The 19,916-nt window shown below is 48.2% G+C and overlaps 1 protein-coding gene across 10 annotated transcripts in view; it reads left to right on the top strand.

Annotated features, from left to right (window-relative positions):
- DAPK1 (death associated protein kinase 1) overlaps positions 1–19,916 on the top strand; it is a 190,826-nt gene that overhangs the window by 143,550 nt on the left and 27,360 nt on the right. For 9 of the 10 annotated variants that reach the window (XM_045469752.1, XM_045469745.1, XM_045469750.1 and 6 more), the window contains 3 exons: positions 1,629–1,826; positions 6,121–6,219; positions 13,411–13,488. In XM_045469752.1, the coding sequence (XP_045325708.1) occupies positions 1,629–1,826; positions 6,121–6,219; positions 13,411–13,488 (375 nt within the window). The remainder of the gene's footprint in view (positions 1–1,628; positions 1,827–6,120; positions 6,220–13,410; positions 13,489–19,916) is intronic. The other variant, XM_045469753.1, reaches the window with a different exon arrangement.

Raw genomic sequence — 19,916 nt, forward strand, 5'->3', positions numbered from 1 at the left:
ATTCAGCATAATCTGTTTTTGTTTGTGAGCTTGTACTTTTTTTTTTTTTAATTTTTTTTTCAACGTTTATTTATTTTTTGGGACAGAGAGAGACAGAGCATGAACGGGGGAGGGGCAGAGAGAGAGGGAGACACAGAATCAGAAACAGGCTCCAGGCTCTGAGCCATCAGCCCAGAGCCTGACGCGGGGCTCGAACTCCTGGACCGCGAGATCGTGACCTGGCTGAAGTCGGACGCTTAACCCCGACTGCGCCACCCAGGCGCCCCTGTGAGCTTGTACTTAAATGAGGCTGTGGTGTTCCTCGTATCGTCAAATTTGGGATATTGTAGGTAAGTTAGGAACTGCCATTTGTGGAGTGTTTTCTTGGTGCAGAGAAGTGGTTCTCAGTTGGGAGCAAGCTTGCCCCCGGGGGGCATTTGGTGGTGGCTGGAGCCCGGTTTTGGTTGTCACAGCCAGGAGTGAGGGTTACTACTGGCATCTAGTGGACGAAGACCCGTGTGCTTTTGTTACACATCTTAGAACTCCCAGCACAGGCCCCAGATGTCAGTTAGTATACTGAGGTAGAGAACCCTTAGAACAGTTAAGTTACAGACATGTCCCCAAACTCTCTACGCAGCTCACGAAACTCAACCTGTCTATTCGCCAGGGGTTCTGTAATAAGTGGAGGGAATTCCCAGGCTGGTCTTTTTTGGGATGCATCGATTCAGCATGTTTTATTTGCCTTTGATATGTATGACAGCCCTTGAGCACATCACTTCCCATGGCTTTCCCAGTTTCTCCCTGGGTAAGAGAAAACAGGCTTTTTTTTTTTTTTTTTTTTTTTTTTGAGAGAGAGCAATTGCCAGCAGTGGGGAGGGGTAGAGGGAGAGAGAGAATCTTAAGCAGGCTCCATACTCAGCGTGGAGCCTGACTTGGGGCTTGATCTCATGACTCTGAGGTAATGACCCACGCCAAAATAAGAGACACTTAACTGACTGAGCCCCCAGGCGCCCCAAATGATAGGCTTTCTGCTTAGGAAGTAAGTGAAGACTGCTGAGCAAATGTTTTTAAAAGTGGTTTTCAAGGCACCTCGGTGGTTCAGTTGGTTAAGCATCCGACTCTTGATTTTGGCTCAGGTCATGATCTCATGGTCCTGAGATTGAGCCCCGTGTCGGGCTCCACCCTGGGTGTGGAGCTTGCTGAAGATTTTCTCTCATTCTCTCTCTGCCTCTCCCCTGCTCGTGCTCTCTCTGTCCCTCTTTCTCTCAAACAAGGATTTTAAAAAAATAAAAGGGGTTTTTAAGCACTTGATAAAACAGGCCGCTGGAGAGCCAACAATTACGTAAGTTCTATACATTTAGAGACAAGTGTATACATTAGAGAAGTGTTGGGTCTTTCTGTCTGACTGTTCGGGCCACGCCCGAATTAGTCAGGCTGATGGTCAGCTTAGTCTGTGGTTGTTCAGAGTGGGGCACATGAAGCCTCTCCCCCACTCGCCAGGAGTAAAGAATGTGTTGTAATCCTTCTTCAGGATCTGCAGTAACAATGCCGTTGGCCAAGTAAACTTGGCCCAGTGGTGGCTGGAAAGGCAGGTGGCCAGGCCCACGTGCATAAGGGAAAGTGCTCACGGCCCCTGGTGTTTGTTACAGGACGGACACATCGCTCTTCATCTTGCTGTGAGACGGTGTCAGATGGAGGTCATCCAGGCTCTCATCAGCCAGGGGTGTTCTGTCGATTTCCAAGATAGGCACGGCAACACCCCCCTCCACGTGGCCTGCAAAGATGGCAACGTGCCCATTGTGGTGGCCCTCTGTGAAGCCAGCTGCAATTTGGATATCTCCAACAAGGTAATGCTGGAGGGGATCCCTGCGGGGGCCAGCAGGGCGTGTCTCTCCACCTGCTTCTGGGTTTTCTCCAAGTTTCTCTTCGCGTCTCTTCATTGTTCAAAGCCAGTGTTACTCGTAGGGACGTGTTCTGTTCTGGCTTGTAGAGCTGTCTACATTAAATCATACTTTATGTTGGACTTTTGAATAACTTCGTGAAATAACAGAAAATCATTACATTATTAAGTACTTCCTACCTAGCCAGGTTGTTACTGATGAACATCGAGAGAGGGAGAGAGAGAAAGGGGGAGTGTGTGTGTGTGTGTGTGTGTGTGTGTGTGTGTGTGTGTGTCTGTGTCTGTGTGTGACCTCTTGTAGAAGAATCCCAGAACATCAGTCAAATTAGAACATCTTTTTGCAGTACTAAATCTCCAGGAAAACACCTCATTGAGATTCCTAGGACCAGAATTCTCTTCTTGGCTTTCCCTCTTGAGAGTTTTTATGGTCAAACATTCAGAACAACTTTTTTGTGCTAAATAAATTTAGTAAGACCAAGGGAATGCTACTATTTGGTGAATACTAAAGAAATGAAAATAGTCACACGATGAAATGAAAAAACCCCATATGTTGACTTCTAGAAGTTAGCTAACACCTTTCCTTTTCCCTGAATACTATAGAGACTTTCATTACCAAATAGGACAGAATAGTTGTATATTCATGTGGTTTCAGGCATGTAATTGTACAAAAGGCAAGCACTACTCTTTCACGATTGTGTTGAAGACAAAGTCCAAGTTGAATTAAAATTTTGATTGTGGGAAGTGTTTGTTTATAATTGGCAGACACGATGCCAGCAGAATTTTCTCATGATTTGTTTGAGGTAAGAGAATTAACAGCTAAAATAGCTGGAAAATTACACGTCTACAAAAAATTATTCCTCTTGCCTATTATGTGATTAATTCTCATGAATCTTGAAATCGGCAGTCTTCACATTCTGGAAATTTGAAAACACAGGATCATAGGTCTTAGGCATTAGCTGCTGTGCTGGTTGCTTTCTTTGTTTATCCCATTCTAATCCTGCCAAGTCTGTTAGGTAAAGTGGCTTAAGGGGAAAGCCAAATGTAATATTAAGCAGCATCAAGATCTTGGCTTTCCTTCTAGGAGTCTTTAAACGAATAAAAAATGGCTTCAGGGAACATCATGGTACTTATTTGAATACCTTTGGACTTGGCCATAGTCCACACAGCTGGCCTACTGTGTGCACAGAATCTGGGATGAACTGTCTCCTGGGAAGGTGGAGGAGCAGAGCGGGTGACTCATGGTACTGGGCACTAAGTGAAAGAAGGGAATGGGTGTTCACCCCGCGCCTAAGTGCAAGCCGTGCACTTGCTAAGTCTGCTCTTTAAAATACCCAGCAAGATAACCCTAGACTTCATGTTTAAAAACAACTGACTTATTTAACGGGAAGGCCTCTACGTTGTTGAGGCTGCAGATCGTAGTTCATACATACCCACACACACTTGCTTTTACCATATTGGGCCACACAGCAGCACAGAGAGGGCATTCCATAGGTGATTTTGTCACTGAGTTGAGCTCAGCCGGAGCTCCACAGTGTCACCCTCCTAGAATCAGCAGCTTCGTGCAGACAGTTACTTGGGACCCTCTTGGTGCAGCAGCGAGCTGACTGGCAGCTCCACGTGGAGCCAGAGACGAGGTTCCCCAGGCCGCCATCAGTGTTCAGGGACTCGGCACACCGTCACTCCGTGGGCCTCACACCTTCTTCAGTGGGTTGGTGACATCTTCGTTTTTTTCTTCCTCTTCCCAGCGAAGACAGAAAGCATGTTGTACTCATGCACGCGTCCGTGCACACGCAGACACACACACAGAGATGCACACACAGACACCCGTGCATGCATGCACGCAGACCAGCACACAGACACGTGCACCCACACAGATACACAGACACACGCACATAAACAGATGCGCACACACGCAAACACACAGATGCGTGTACGTGCACACAGGCACACGGACATGCACGTAGACACGCACAGACTCACATCTACAAATGGGCACATATACACACACACGTGCACATGTGGACATGTACACGGACACACACACACTTGTACATATCCAGGCATATGTGTGACAATTCCGTGCCCAGTAAGTGTGTGTTAGTGCCTTTCTCTGACAGTACTGTGCCAGAGCAGGATGAGGGGCTTGTGGATAGCATAGTGAATGGTTCGTGCCCCCAGGTGTTTTTTGGTGTAGCCGCGCTCATGTTGCAGTCACTGCTGTGAAAGAGGCACCAGGTGCTATGGAGATGTGGACATCTGCACATGAAAGAAACAGAGAGAGTTTTTGGATGAAGGAGAGAGGAAAGTGTGTTTCAGACCAGGGGAAGTGTTTGTGTATGTTTGGGGGCTGTCTGGCTGCACCTGTAGCTGACGTGGGGTGTAGGCATTTAGGGAGGCTGGCAATGGGGCAGAGAGAGAAAATGCAGGTGGAAGGGGACATTGGGTCCAGAAGGTGCAAGACCTTGACCTTAAGGCTCGGGAGTTTGGATTTGGTTCTGCCAGAAGTCGGGGCCTTCAACACGTAAACTTCCTAGTCCTTTTTCTTTGTTGTCCTTTTTCCCTTCCATGAACGATACCTCCCATTGCCAGGCTCCTCTTCCTTACACAGAAATCCAAACACCTTGCTACATCTTCACAACTTCTTTTCCTTCTCACTGTGTGTCTAGGGTATTTGATCTCTGCTCCCTAGATCACTCTAGATGATAGTAAACTAGCACAGGCTGGTGCACACATTGCAGCATTATTTGTAAGGGGCAGGAATGGAACCACCTTAAGCGTCCATCTTCAGTGGGCTGGCTGAGTGAATTGTGGCACATGCACATGCCAAGTGTTACTCAGGTAGCCAAAAGGACAAATTAGATATCGTCACAGGCCCCGCAAGGTGTGTGCCATGTATTACTAAGGGGAACGTAGCAAGTGACAGGCTAGAAAGTGGGATATGTCTTGGCTTTTCACATTTTTTCTTTCCTCTCGTGGATTTATAGCTAAAAGCTTGGAAGGCCGGGCACCAAAGTGTCGAGCCGGAAGTGCTTTGAGGAGGGGAGCCTGGGGAAGGGGACAGAAGGAAAGGAGCGCCTCTCTTCTCCACCACGGATCCTATGCGTCCTGATCCTATGCGTCCTGCCACGTCCTTTGCACTTTCTCTGTCAGCATGTGTTTACTTCATAACAAAAACTTACATTTGCAAATAAACAGCATAAGACAGACACCTGAACTTCCTCTGCTTCCAGTGTCCGCAAGGACACTTTTTTTTTGTGGTTGCCCCAGGGCAGAAGAAATACCTAACAGTTCTGTTTATTAAGAGGTTCAGTCCGAACAACCTAGTAAGAATTTATGTCCTAACGACTCAGTAGGTGTTGGGAAAAAAACGATGCCCACAAATGGAAAGAAAATGAATATTTTCATTTCATTCTTCCATAACCACACTTGCATGCTGATGGGATGTGTGTGCTGATTGGGCACCTCACAGCTCCTCAGACCTTGGACCCAGCCAGGCTGGACACTGCATTATTCCTATTCTACACTCGTGTTCTCAGGGTACTTGTTTCTTGTCACAGTAAGCACCAACCCCCCACTGTGCAGATACGATGGCATTGAAAGGAAGGCAGTGTGATCTAATGCTGAGACCCTAAGCTGCCTGGAGCGAGTAGTTCACTTTATGTCTGAACCTGCTGGTTCCATCAACAATGTAAAATATTCCTCAGTACCCCATGGATTCACTGCAGCGCCCTGAGGTGCCTTGGCACACAGTTTGGGAACCACAGACATAAACAGTGGAGAGCATGGTGGGCATGGCCTTGCAATGTCACCTCATTAGAACGACTTCACTGGCTATCGTTCCATCCCTTTGTCCCTTGCAGTGTCTAATTTGAACTGTGGTGCAGATCTTTCTGGAACCTTGGGCCCCTTAATAAGAACCCTGACTCATGCCTCCTTTCTACCAGCACAGGAGGAGACTTGATTTAGTTATCTTATGATAAGCCTCCCACTCTTTCATCCTTTGCAGTTTTCTTTCAAAGTGACTCTTCTAACTGGAAAATACTTCAACACATTCCTCTTGGCTTGCCTCCCCCCAGGAGAGGGGGGGTTTCTGGAGAAGGGAGTCCACACGTCCTATTTCTTCTGGGGGATCCCAGATCCCGCACACAGTACCGGCCCGTGCGATAGACTCCCGTCAGTGCCATCCTCAGCAGCCATTGTGAGAAGGACTCTCTTTGGGCTTTTTTTGTTGTGTCTTCCAGTATGGACGAACGCCTCTGCACCTTGCAGCCAACAACGGGATTCTGGACGTGGTCCGCTACCTCTGTCTGGCGGGCGCCAACGTGGAGGCGCTGACCTCGGTGAGTCACTTTCTGGCAGGAGAAAGCCACGGAAAGCCGTAGAGAACGTTTCGGGCCTCAAGGGCATCGGGGAAAGGTATCTCTTGGCAACTGCATCTCAAGCAGACAAGCTGCTCTTAAGCTTTGCTCCTGCAGTGCCGTTCCGTAGACAGTTGCCCACACAGAGCCAGGGTGATAGCTGGTTATGCTCATTGGTGCCAGGGCCCTTGGCGCTCTGGGGCCCACACTGCCAGGAATGCCTGCTGTTTCCCGTGCTACACAGCAGCGCCTTTGGGTGTTTTGTTACATACGTGTGTTTTCCTTTTATAAATGCTCCCCCTCCCCTACAACGGCTCTGGAGGTGCCCTGGGCTCTGGGGGAGGAAGGAGGAAGGAGTCTCAGGTCTCAGGGTGGGGAACTGCTTACAAGAGCTGTTCTCTCTTGTTTAAAAAGTCTGCCTTTCTTATTTTGTTCCCGGCGCCTCCCCACCCCTCATTCCGTGCCTGGCACCACCCTCCAGGAGGAGCCCTTTGATTTACAGTTCATGAAATACCAAAGAGAAAAAATACATGGACTGATGCGATAAGATGGTCATTTTACTGCTACAGTGAAATATTATCATTTGACTTGTTTCTGGCCTAATGGTAGGTTGAGTCTGCTAAACCTCACTAATGCTTTGCTGATGTAAAGTGTGCATCTGAGGAAATCCATTGGGATTTTAAAATATGGCAGCCAACTTTGGGAAAATCAAGGCCTCATTTCTTGGAGAGTCATGTAGGGGTTGGCAAACCACGGGCCGCAGGCCAAATCCAGCCCGCTGCCTGGTTTCTGTAAATAAAGTTTTCTGGGACCCAGCCATGCTCATAGTTTACAGCCCACCAGCTGTTTCTATAAATCAAACTTTATTGAGACCCACCCAGGCTCATTATTTACGTATTCGTGGCCACTTTCACGTTATAAGGGCACAGTTGAGCAGTTACGACAAAGACCCTATGGCCTACAGAGCCCGAAGTTATCTATTCTCTGGCCCCTTATAGAAAATTACTGACCTCTGGTCGGAGACATCGCCTCCCTGACTGTACTGATGTTCCTTTGATGTCATTCTGTCCCCACAAGTAGTGGGCCCATTCTCTGTAAGTGTCGAGCCCTGTGCTGGGCTTTTCTGCAGGCCCAGTGAAGGCCAGTGCTCTAGATGGGATTGTCCCTTTCTCAGGATACCTCCTTGCCCATCACAAAACCCTGCATGGCCATGCATGGGCTTCTAGGCCTCGTGTGCCATTATCAAACCCTGCCCAGCCATGTCTCAGTACTCAGTTCAGTTACTCCACAATAGAGTATTTATGTGCATTTTTATGAGGAGAAGTTTTTTTGTTTGTTTGTTGTCACAAATGTTGCCGCATAAAAAACAAACTGTCAGGGATAGCTCTGAAGATACCAGCTGCTGATTCTGCCACATCTCACAGGTTGGGGACGCTAACGTGTGCTGCCCTAGGCCTCTGCTGGGTCCCCAGTGCTGCCCCACGACCTCTGTGAGCCCTTGCCCACAGCAGCTATTTCCTTGCCTCCCGCGAGTGGCCTCCCCCTCCAGTGAGCCCTCAAGTGTATCTCCCCACTCATTCTCTGCTCACCACCGGGCCTCCCTGCTCCCCAGGAGTCCACTCACATGCCTTACTCCTTTCTTCATTCCCCAAATACTAGGCATGTACTGTGCACCAAGCACTGCTAGGACCCAGGAACACAGTGGGGCACAGGCACAGGAGGGATTTCTCCTCCCTCAGAAAACTTCCAGTCTCTTGACAGAGAGTCAGACCCACGAGCCACAGCAGTAAATGTACAGTTAATGGGGTCTCCAGAGGGTTACGCACCAGGGCCCTGAAGGAGTTTCCGCGGGTCGGGCGTGCTCCTCAGGGAGAGTGTAGGGAGCACCCTGTGAGAAGCCACAAGGCCTTCCAGGAGCCTGAAGGACGGTGGGCTGTAGTACAGCATGGCGGGCCGGGATGCACAGGGCCGGATTGCGCCCTGCCTCCCAGGCCGTGCAGCGGAGACTGAGGTCTCCCTGTCCCAGTTGTCTTAGGTGTCCAGCAGGAGAGGGGATCATCATGGAGACACCGTGCTCCCTGCTGACGACATCTCCAGCAGAGCCCTAACACGCGTAGTAGGTGCCGTCCTAAATGTGCCAGAAGCCATATCCAAAAAGAAAAGCAACGGATGAAATTAATTTCAGGAATATATTTTGTTGAGCACAAAACACGCAAAATGTTATCATTTCGATCTGCAATCCGTATTTTAAAACTATTGAGATCTTTCACATTCTTCTGGGCCTCATTTCAAGCACTGAGTAGTCAGGGCTGGGGAGCAGCCGCCTCCTTATTGGCAGAAAACAGTGTGGGGCGGGGGGGGGGGGGGGGGGGGGGGCTTTCCTCTGCTTCTGTCCCCGCTGCCTGAGCCCCAGAGTTCCGGTCCTCAACCTCAGCTCTCGACCCTGCAGCGCCCCCTAGTGGTCGCCTTACCTCTTTTTCCGGGACTCGGGCCCCCTCTCCCCCCGCGCAGTCCCTGCTAGACTCCAGCCTCTAGGTCCAGTCCCCAGTCACCTCCTGGTCTCTCTCTCCTTCAAAACGTTTTTATTGTAAGATATAACACAGATTTTTTTTTTTTTTTTTTTTTGCAAAGCACATGAACAAAAGTAAAACTTACTGAATTGTTATTATAACATCAGCACCTTTATAAGCACTCAGGTCAAGAAATAGAACCTTAAGGTCACCACCCTGGGGCCTGTCTCAGTCGCTGCATCACCCTCCGCACAGCATAACCCTGCCCTGACTTTTGGGGCAACCGTGTCCCTGCCTGTCTTCGTGCCAGCAGCGTTTCCTGCCTCTGCTCGCCTCTTCCAGCCGCGCGTCCATCTCGGTGGCCTCCCCCCTTCTCACCACCCAGGCCTGCAGCTGCTCCTGGGCTCAGGCCCACCTCCCCGGCTCTAGCCCCGCTTGTCCCAGAGCGCCCCTCAGACTCCTTCTGGGGGGCACCACCGTCACAGGGTCCCGGCCCCCGCGTTCGTCCTCTCCCTCTGGCTCTGCCCCTCTCTGTCAGTATCTGACCTTTGCAGGGGGCGTCAGCATGTGGCACGTCGCCCGGTCCGGGGAAGGGGAAGCTCTGCTTGCCTCTCCTCCCCTGCATCCTCCTGGGGACCACATCCTGGGTTCCTCTTGGTCTCCTAGCACTGTGTTCTCTGGCCTCTGTCTGGCTAAGGACCTCTGTGCTTCCCCCAGGACCAGCTCATCCTCAGATCTGGGTCTGGATCGCCACATCTATGGTTCTGGAAAGAGCCAGTGAACTCCGACCTCCACTGCCCAGCCTCACCCTTCACCCCTGTCCCCCCTCAGCTGGACCTGGCAGAACAGGGCTCTTTGCAGGTCGTGGGAATCCCCTCGCTCGCTCCCCCCTCATCGAATTGGCACATGCTCTTTTTTCCCTCTGGAATCTCATGCGTTTCCACCCCCTCCTTCCCTGCATGTGGTGCCTGTGCACACACTCCCCTGCTGTAAGGTAACATGATGTGCTCCTTCTTTCAGAGTAAGAGACTTTTTTAGTGTTTATTTTATTATTTTTGAGAGAGACAGACAGACAGACAGAACATGAGCAGAGGAGGGGCAGAGAGGGAGAGGGAGACACAGAATATGAAACAGGCTTGAGGCTCTGAACTGTCAGTACAGAACCTGATGCAGGTCTTGAACTTGGGAACGACAAGATCATGACCTGAGCTGAAGTCGGACACTTAACCAACTGAGCCACCCAAGCGCCCCCAGAGTAAGAGACTTTTAATGCCTCGTGGCAGGCACCCAGGCACATAGTAGCAGATGACATTAGTGGCAGGAGGATTCTGGGACACTAACTCCTTCTCATCTTTCGATATTAAACTGGAGCCCCAGACAGCCTCCTCTTTCCCAGCCCCCTCTGGCAGGTGTGATTTGCTCTCCTTTCTTGCTCTGTTGGAATTGGCTGCTGGTCCCCCATGAAGCTGTGAACCCTTGGCCATGATCATGTGCTATTTGTTCTGGTCTCCTAACTGATCTCCTTGCTTCTACCCTCACGTGTCCAGTCTGTTTCTCAGGCAGCAGCTTGTGTGACTCTATTCAAATATAAATCAGAACGTGTCCCTTCTCTGTTCAGACCCCCCATCAATTTAGAAGTCCTTATGTTGGGGGTTCCCTTAAATATCAGCGCCTCGCATTGCCTCCCTGACACCCATCTCTTGCTCCACCTCTTCCCTTTGACCCCCCTGCACCACATGAGCCATATGAGCTTCTTTGAAATTCTCCGAACACGGTAGCCACGCTGCTGCCTCAGGGCCTTTGCACCTGCTCCTCTTCACGGGACTTTCTTCAGGTATCCAAATGGCTTGCCCTCTCATCTCCTTCAGGTTTCAACTCGAAACATCGCCTTCTCAATGAGGCCCTCCCAGACCACTGTTTGTAACCAAGAAGACGCTAAGGGTTAGAATTGCTTGTGGGAGCCAGCAGGGGCCCACGGTAGAGCAAGGCCAAGAATGCAAACTTCCAGCTCCTACCCCATTCCCTCTGAGAAAGGCTGAATTCTCAGCTCTTTAATTAATAAGTATGGCTGCTTCCTTTTCCATGACTGATAGTCTGTTCTTTCTATTTGGTTTTCTCTAATCTGCTCAAGTGGTGAGGGTGTCTGTTTCCGCCATACGGATGAAGAATTTTCCAGGAGGCCGAGTGACTGGCCACGTAGCTGGTGAGGGACACATTCAGGACTTCAACCTGGTCTACCTGACTCCAAAGTTCTTTCTACTACACTGACAGGCTTTTCTTTTGGGAGCCTGAATAGTGTCTCTTAGGGCAAAGCATTTTGCAAACTGTAAAGTGCTGTATAAATGTAGGACATGTGGTTGATGGGGGTTTTCCTGTTGTTTGAAAGGCTCTGCGATGGACGCTAACTTTTGCCAGTGAAGGTCCTCTGCCTGTGTCATGTGCAGACCTGGGGTCTCTGAGAGAAGTGCTGTGGCCAGAAGGCACACAAATTCAGTCAAGGCTCAGTTTTTTCCAGTGGGGACAGTGGTTCCCAAACTTTGCTGCACGATGGAATCACTTGGGAACACTTACAACCGCAGTGTCCAGGTGGCAACCAGACATAGAGAAGCAGAGTGTCCAGAGGGAGTGGACATGTGCAGGCACCAGGAGGTGCTAAGGACCCCAGCGATTCCAGTGTGCAGTCAGATTTGGGAACCACTAACCCGAAGCCTTTTCTTATGTCAGTAAGGATCTGGGCAGTTGGGCATGAATTCCTGGTTGGGCTGTGGTGTCTGACAAGATCCCTAATTGACCCCAAAGCAAATGAGAAGCCCTCACCTGCCCGTTGAAGACACCTGGGGACTTTAAGGGAGAGAGAGAGATGGGTGGGAGACTGCCTCCCCGGAGCACCCACGGGAGCTTCCAGCTTCGGCCCTAGGCAGTGGTTCTCAACCGGGGCCATCTCGCACCACCCAGGGAACACTTGGCAATGTCTGAATGTTGTTACTGGACCCCCAAGACCAGGTTTTTGAGTCTCAACCCTAAACTTGAGAGAAAGTAGGCAGGCAGAACTTATTAGAGATAGCCTGTGTACGAGGGAGCCAACAAGCAGGAGGAATGTTGCTCCCAGAAGGGACAGCATGCAAGGCTTATAAAGGCACGTTTCCAAAGGGTGAGAGCAAGCAGTGGGGAAGCATCCTTCAGTCCCACAGTCATTACTTGTGGTTGTTACTTTTTAGTGGATACGAGACAATCACAGGATGCCTTTCCCCGTGTTCAACGTTCCTTTAGAACTCCTGGAAAACAGAAATACTTGTGCAAGGAGGCTTTAAATTGCTACTTCTAATTTTGCCCAGACCACCGTTACTCCCTAATGGCTCTTATCTCTCCCTTGTCTCCCTTCCAGAAGGAGATTTTTGTCTCTAAGCCTATGGAAACATTTAACCCTTGCCTTAGACCAGTGGCTTTATAGGAGTTAAGTCCCTTTTGCTTTCCCTATATTGTCTCATAAAGACACTTTGGGTTGTCACGTGTTTGGGAAGGCGATGCTGCTGGCATCTGATGCAGAAGCCAGAGATGCGCTAAACATCCCGCATGCGCAGGACAGCCCCGCCCGCACAGTAGAGATTGATCTGGTCCCAGACGTCAACAGTGCTGAGGCTGAGAAACGCTGGCCTCATGAAACCCCGCGCATGGCTCAGATTATGACTCGAGTTGAGAAATTCAAAGATGTGCTGTGAATCAGATTCGGGCGTCCGTGAGCTTCCGTGGGAATGGAACTTTAGCGGTTACTGATAGACGTTGAGAGAGGGGCCGAGATGCTTCTAACTCTTCTTGTTGAAAAGATACTGCTTGTATTTGCATGGAAATTGCAATTTTCTACTTCCGAATTTGTAATGTCTTTAAAACTGCAGCAGAACAGTCCCAAAGCCTCCATTTCCTCCTTGGGGGCACGTGAACAGCCTCCATGCCTGCCTCTCCCAGGCGACTCCGAGGGTCAGTGCAGGCACAGCCCTGAGAGCTGGACCAGGCGCATGATATCGGGAGGTGCTCTGTACGTGTTAGCCGGTGTCGTGCTTATTCATGGCACAGAAATGGAAGTGAATTTGCTCGCTATGAAACTGCAGCCCTATGAAAATTCTCTAATTGAAAGGTGCTGCAGACTCTGATGTCCTTCTTTTATGTTCACTGAAACTCTTTAGGTCAAAATGGTCCATAAAACTAAGTCTTTTCTTTGAAATGCACAGTTATTACCAGTAACTAGCATCCTATGAGTGCTGAGGTTTGTTCTTGGAAGGAATTTAAGTCATTAGCTAGCACTAACTAGAATTTGGCATCTGTGAAAGTCTTCATTGTCTGCTTTATTGGAGAGGGGTTCAGGATTTGGGGTAATCTGCTCGCCAACAAGGTGCCAAGTGTGATGAAAGCTTGTGGGTCTGAAACATCGCACCGATGGACTTCGAGGCACCAGTGCACAATTTTTTCCTAATTCTCCTCTTCTTTTCCTGGGCAGCCCAGTGAAATAAGGATTCTACAGAAGAGAAAGAATCTAGGACACACTGTTTATCCACCTTCTTTGTTTCTGATGCCTGTTACGCCTGTTTCTGCCTCCGAAGGCAGAGCTAATGTATGGAACAAACAGCTCTTGTGCGAAGGAAAGAAACTAATCCTTTTTCTCCGACAGGATGGGAAGACAGCAGAAGAGCTGGCTAAATCAGAACAGCACGAGCACGTAGCAGGTCTGCTTGGAAGGCTCCGGAAGGTGAGAAATGCTGTTTATCGGTCTGAAATTCTCTGTTTTATATGAAAAGGTCTGCCTTTTTCTTTGTAAAGAATGAGATGAACAAAATGAGGCTTTGGGCACACGGGTTATTTGAAAGGTGTCTGTCCCTGTCCTGTGGTTTGCATACAGTTAGCGTCAATGCATCAGCTACCTATCAGTTTCCTCTTCTGTGTTTGGACATGGAAATCATGTGACCTCCTTACAGTTGCTATGCCTGGTTTCCCTCCTCCCACCCTCTCTGTAATAACCGTCCCCACAAAGTAGACAGGAAATGAGAAGGCTGACTGCTTCTTTCCTTCTTAATGTGTTGAGCTCCCAGATATCACATGATACGCTCTGATCCAGGAAACACTGTTGCTCTACGGTTTAAGGACACAGGACAAAATGAAGTAAATGGCAGGTGTGTCTTTCCAGCCCAGATCATAACAATGTGTATCAGGAGTCCTCAGAATTAGTCACACCCTTTAAGGTAGGAACTCTGTGTCTGAGACTCTATCCTAAAGAAATGAAAGAAATGCAGGAAAAAGTGTTTTATGCATGCAGGTTTCATTGCAGTTATATATAGTTATATATATATATATATATATATATATATATATAGTTATATATATAGTTATATATATATAAATATATAACTATATATATATATAGTTATATTTATATAAATATATAACTATATATATATATAACTATATAGTTACATAGTTATATATAATACAATAATAAAAATCGGAAACAGATGACCAACAATAATGTCTAGTAAATTGTTATACAGCTACAGGGTAGAACCGTTTTTGACCACTAAAATATTTCTGAAGAGGTTTTAGTAACAAAAGTTCAGTGCTTAGGATGTTGCAGGGTTTCAAAGCAGAAGATAAATTATACATATGCACATTATAATCTCTCCTGTATACATAGAAATACATAGAAAATATTAACAGTGGTGTTTTGGTAACTAACATTTCCTTCTGTAAACACTACTGTATTTTTTCCAAATTCCTTATAATATAGGTGACCTTGAATAATACAGATTTGAACCGTGCAAAGTCCACCTCTATGCACATTTTTTAAAGACAGTACAGTGCTGTAAATCTATTTTCTCTTCCTTATGATTTTCTTACTTACATTTCCTTTTCTTTAACTTACTTTATTGTAAGAATATAGTCCATGGTCCATATAAACATACAAAATATGTGTTAATCACCTGTTTATATTATCAGTAAGACTTCCAGTCAACAGTAGAGTGTTATTAGTAGTTAAGTTTGGGGGGGGGTCAAAAATATATCTAGATTTTCAACTGTGTGGGGGTCCAGCACCCCTAATCCCTGTGTTATTCAAGGGCCGACTATAATCATGTAGTAATTTTTCAAAGACAGACTTTCTAGAAATAAATAATAATTCAGTTGATTTAAGTGCTCAGTGGAAAGGGATTATCGAAAATAAGCTTGGGGTATCCCATAGATGTCCTGCCATATGAATTGGAAAGTGAGGGGGTGCCTGGGTGGCTTGGTCGATTAAGCAACTGACTCTTGGTTATGGCTCAGCTCATGATCTCACAGTTTATGGGATCAAGCCCTGAGCAGGCTTTGAGCTGGCAGCTTGGAACCTGCTTGGGATTGTGTCTCCCTCTCTCTCTGCCCTTTCCTCAGTCTCTCTCTCTTAAATAAATGTATATTTAAAAAAAAAACAAATTGGAAGTGTCCTGGGAGGGATGATCACCTCTTACCCTCCACAGCTACTGAGAGTCTGAATTTTCATAGTGGTCCCAGGGTCCTGGCCGTGGGGTGGGGGAGAGGACATGGGTGCAGTAATTTCCTTCCCAGCCTTGGAGTTGAGCTGGGGGAGATCATTCTTCTTCACACCTTTGTGCTTCGGAGTCTGTGAGCTGGCTGCAAAGGCAGTAGGAAGACGACCCGTGTAAACAGATGTCCCCGGCCACTGCAGGGATTCAATGTGTCCTTCCTTCTGGAAATTCCAGAAAGAGAAGTCTGGAAAAATGTCCTTAGCCTTACTCAGATGTTCTTTTTTTTTAATCTTTAAAAAATGTTTTTTGTTTATATATTTCTTTTGAGAGAGAGAATGCAGGCAGGGCCGGGGCAGAGAGAGAGGGGGGGAGAGAGCGAATCCCAAGCAGGCTCCACATTGTCAGCACAGAGCCCAGCGTGGGGCTTGAACTCACAAATCGTGAGATCATGACCTGAGCTGAAATGAAAAGAGTCAGAGGCCCAACTGACTGAGTCACCCAGGCACCCCTAGCCTTACTCACATGTTCTTACAGGAAATGCATGCGTTAAATGTAGACATTGTTTTCTCCCATTCTGCACTGGCGTGCACTGTCTCACTGTGGAGGAGAATTTGGACTAGAAAAACAAGGGAAAGTGTTTTGTTTACAAGCAGAAAGAGAGGGGGTGGAGCCTGGGAGTCACTATCAGCAGATCAACCAGGAACTTGCCCACAAAGTCTCCTGATCTCCAAATTCCCTTAACGTAAAGCAGTGTGTCAGTCAGCACATGGAAGAATGGAACAGTCTGGAACACAACAACCGGCCGGATTGGCTCAGTGTTTGCAACCTTTGACTCTGGGTGGACTTTATAGCAAGGTGCCCTGCATGTGAGTGCAGAGCCTATGTTTATAGGTGACATGTCACAAGAGAAGGGTGGTTGTAAGTCGATCACTCATTGTAGTATCCATCAACAGCAAAAAGAAACTGACCTGAAATCTGGCCTTCCCAACTCACTTGATGAGGACGCAGTTTTACTGTGAATTGTTAGATCTCTCTTAGAGTCCACTGGTGGAGAGGAAGGTTTCATTAGGCTGAACACCTCACAGATCAGGGATTCTCAGGCTTCCCACATTCCACGGAGGAGGGTTCTCACCCATGCGGGGTGCCACCACCCGAATCTGAGCCCTAGTGACGTCCCTGCCGCGTGTAGAGGGCTCAGCGGTCACGGTGGGCCGCGTTCCTCACAATGAAGCCTCTGGCGAATCTTTCTGGGCCTGGAGTGCTGCTCACCATCTCAGAGACTTCTCACAGAGCTGTGACCCTGGGATGGAACAGACACTCATTTTTAAGCAGAAATCAGTGGCAAACCATGATCCCCGCCTGTCTGGTGGGTCACCTGGGGAGACATCCTCTTCGGACAAGGTGACACAGCTTTTCCTTGGGCTGTGCCGTGTTTAACACACAGGAAAGGTCCGTTCTTTTGTTTTAAAATGGATGGCCACACTGGGTGCAAAGCCGGAAGTTACTGTGGTGACAGGTCTGAAACAGTGAGTAAAGCCCAGACCGAAGTACATGAAGGACAGGCTCTCCAGTGACAGCAGAGAGGGATCAGACTGAGGGGCTTAAAAGTATTTTCTCCCTTAATCTGATCCCAGATTTCCTGCCATGTGCTTACGTTGCTTTTATGATTGGAAATACAAATACAGGGAAGCTCATATGGTGATCCTGCCAACCTGTGTGCCCAGGGGAGGCGGTAGGCTGTCTTCCAGTCTAGAATCTTTAAATCACAGTAGGTGCGTTCTTGAACTGTTCCGGTTTCGGATTTCCTTTATTTTCTCCCACCAATTGGCGCCCTTGTATTTTGGTGCCCAGCTTTTTATTTATTTATTTATTTATTTTTTACATATATATTTTTTGTTTTTTTATTTTTTTTTCAATATGTGAAATTTATTGTCAAATTGGTTTCCATACAACACCCAGTGCTCATCCCAACAGGTGCCCGCCTCAATACCCATCACCCACACGCCCTCCCTCCCACCCCCCATCAACCCTCAGTTTGTTCTCAGTTCTTAAGAGTCTCTTATGCTTTGGCTCTCTCCCACTCTAACCTCTTTTTTTTTTTTTTTTTTTTCCTACCTCTCCCCCATGGGTTCCTGTTAAGTTTCTCAGGATCCACCTAAGAGTGAAAACATATGGTATTTGTCTTTCTCTGTATGGCTTATTTCACTTAGCATGACACTCTCCAGTTCCATCCACGTTGCTACAAAGGGCCATATTTCCAACTCCACACCCGAAAAACAACCCAGTGAACAAATGGGCAGAAAACATGAATAGACACTTCTCTAAAGAAGACATCCGGATGGCCAACAGGCACATGAAAAGATGCTCAACGTCGCTCCTCATCAGGGAAATACAAATCAAAACCACAGTCAGATATCACCTCATGCCAGTCAGAGTGGCTAAAATGAACAAATCAGGAGACTATAGTTGCTGGTGAGGATGTGGAGAAACGGGAACCCTCTTGCACTGTTGGTGGGAATGCAAACTGGTGCAGCCACTCTGGAAAACAGTGTGGAGGTTCCTCCTAAAATTAAAAATAGATCTACCCTATGACCCAGCAATAGCACTGCTAGGAATTTACCCAAGGGATACAGGAGTGCTGATGCCTAGGAGCACTTGTACCCCAATGTTTATAGCAGCACTCTCAACAATAGCCAAATTATGGAAAGAGCCTAAATGTCCATCAACTGATGAATGGATAAAGAAATTGTGGTTTATATACACAATGGGGTACTACGTGGCAGTGAGAAGGGTGCCTAGCTTTTTAAAAGACGGATGGGAGAGAGAATATTCCAATGTCTGATATTTTGCCATTATCCTGGGATTTTTCTCTAAGGAGAGGTCAGAGCAAAAAAAGTCATTTTAATACCTGTGATCAAAGGACATCATCCCTGTTAGTGCCCAGAGTCCACAGAAAGATTCCTCTCTTCCTTTGCTTTGAGAGGCAAAATATAAAGTGATGGCTGGGTGCACAGACTCAGGAGTCAGATGGCCTGGGTTCATATCCCAACACTGCTGTTTTCTGGCTCGGGAAATAGAAAGCTGCTTAGCTTCAGTTTCCTGTTTGTCAAATGGGGTAATTGTAGAGCTGCCTGACAGTATGGTGATGATGTAAATGTTGTCTTTACACCAGTGTCTGCACACAGTAAGCACCGTGCGTTTGCTGTTGTTTCTGGTAGCCTGCAAACCACTCTCTGAGTCCCGGGGAAACATAAGGATTTCCCTGTGGTGGCCCCTCCTGTGACCCAGCACCCAGGAGCAGATGTGGGAGTGTCAACAAGACAAGTGGGCCCCCTTGAGAGCCAGCGTTACAACAGCCATCATTCAATCGTCCATGTGTAGCAGGTGCTATGATTTTACAACATCCCAAAGATGGAGACGTTCCTGCAGGAAAGCGGGGCTCAGTGAGGCTAAGCAAACGCTCATCAGTGCAGCACCCAGAGTCAGTCCTGAAATAAGGATGTCCTGTGGCCTTCAGTGGGCTCGGGGCTTCAGTGCCAACTCCTCACCAGCCGCGGGACGGGGTCTTTCCCCTGTTGAGCTCACCTGCTGCGCGGTGAGCCCCGGATCTCCTTTCAGGGGTCCCCACAGCCTGCTCCCCTCAGCGGAGTCTCCTGGACTCCGTGTTCACTGAGACGCATGATTTGTTTGCCACAATCATTCCCTCAGAAGGCTCGAGACTCAGCTTCCTGATGAGGCAGAAAGGGAGGAGTTGGCTGCCCCGTATTTCTAACCACATTCGTGTCTTTTAAAATAAATATATTTTCAAATAAGTAACTGCCTGGAATTGGGGACGCCCGGTCCCGGAATCTGGTTCTTGAAAGTGGTTGAGGCGTCACAGGAGCGACCCTGGAGAAGACGTCAGCAAGGACTTGTGGTAGGTTGTCAGGAGGAGCAGGTGATACCTACAGAGAAGCCAAGACAGTAGATGTATTTGCAGTTATAAGTCGGGTCACCTGGAGGAGAGTGATCACATCAGGATCCGCGGATAAGGGAAGGAAGAGGGCCATCTCTACATAGGAGCATCGTGTTACCAATTTCCTTTCCATGTCATTTCTTCTTGTTGTTCCCAGTCTTTCTCACCAGGGTGCAGTGGGCAGTTTGGGGTGGTGGGACTTCCTGTCCACACAAGATAAGAGGACCCCCAAGCAGCTCCCGTCATCTTGGCCCCTCCCGCATTCATTGTGAAATCAAAAACCGCACATTTCCTGACACCCCTGGGAGAGAACCATCCTCTGTAAGACCCCCCTCCCTGTGGATCCTAAACACATTCATGGGGATAAGGCTGTATCTGCACAGCAGGGGGGTGGCCTTGAAATAGGTTTCCAAGTAGACCAAATTAGCAACAGAAATGCCCCCTTGAGTTCACGTCTAATCAGTTGACAAGCCTAGGAACAGATTTTTAAAGGTTTGCTGGGGAAGCCAGGGGCTTCCTGTTCCAGAAATAAAACCTAAGTCATCTTGTTGACCTGCAGGGGGCAGCAGAGGACTGGCCAGAGCACAGCGAGAGGCTACTTGGGTCCTTAGACAGCTCAGGAGGGCTGACCCTGGAGAGATGAGACCTTGCAGCCAGTGCATCTGGGCGGGGTGGGGGTGGGGGTGGCCAGGCCAGAGCTTGTGGGGA

This window comes from Leopardus geoffroyi, chromosome D4 (genome assembly GCF_018350155.1).
Source record: "Leopardus geoffroyi isolate Oge1 chromosome D4, O.geoffroyi_Oge1_pat1.0, whole genome shotgun sequence".
Lineage (NCBI taxonomy): Eukaryota > Metazoa > Chordata > Mammalia > Carnivora > Felidae > Leopardus > Leopardus geoffroyi.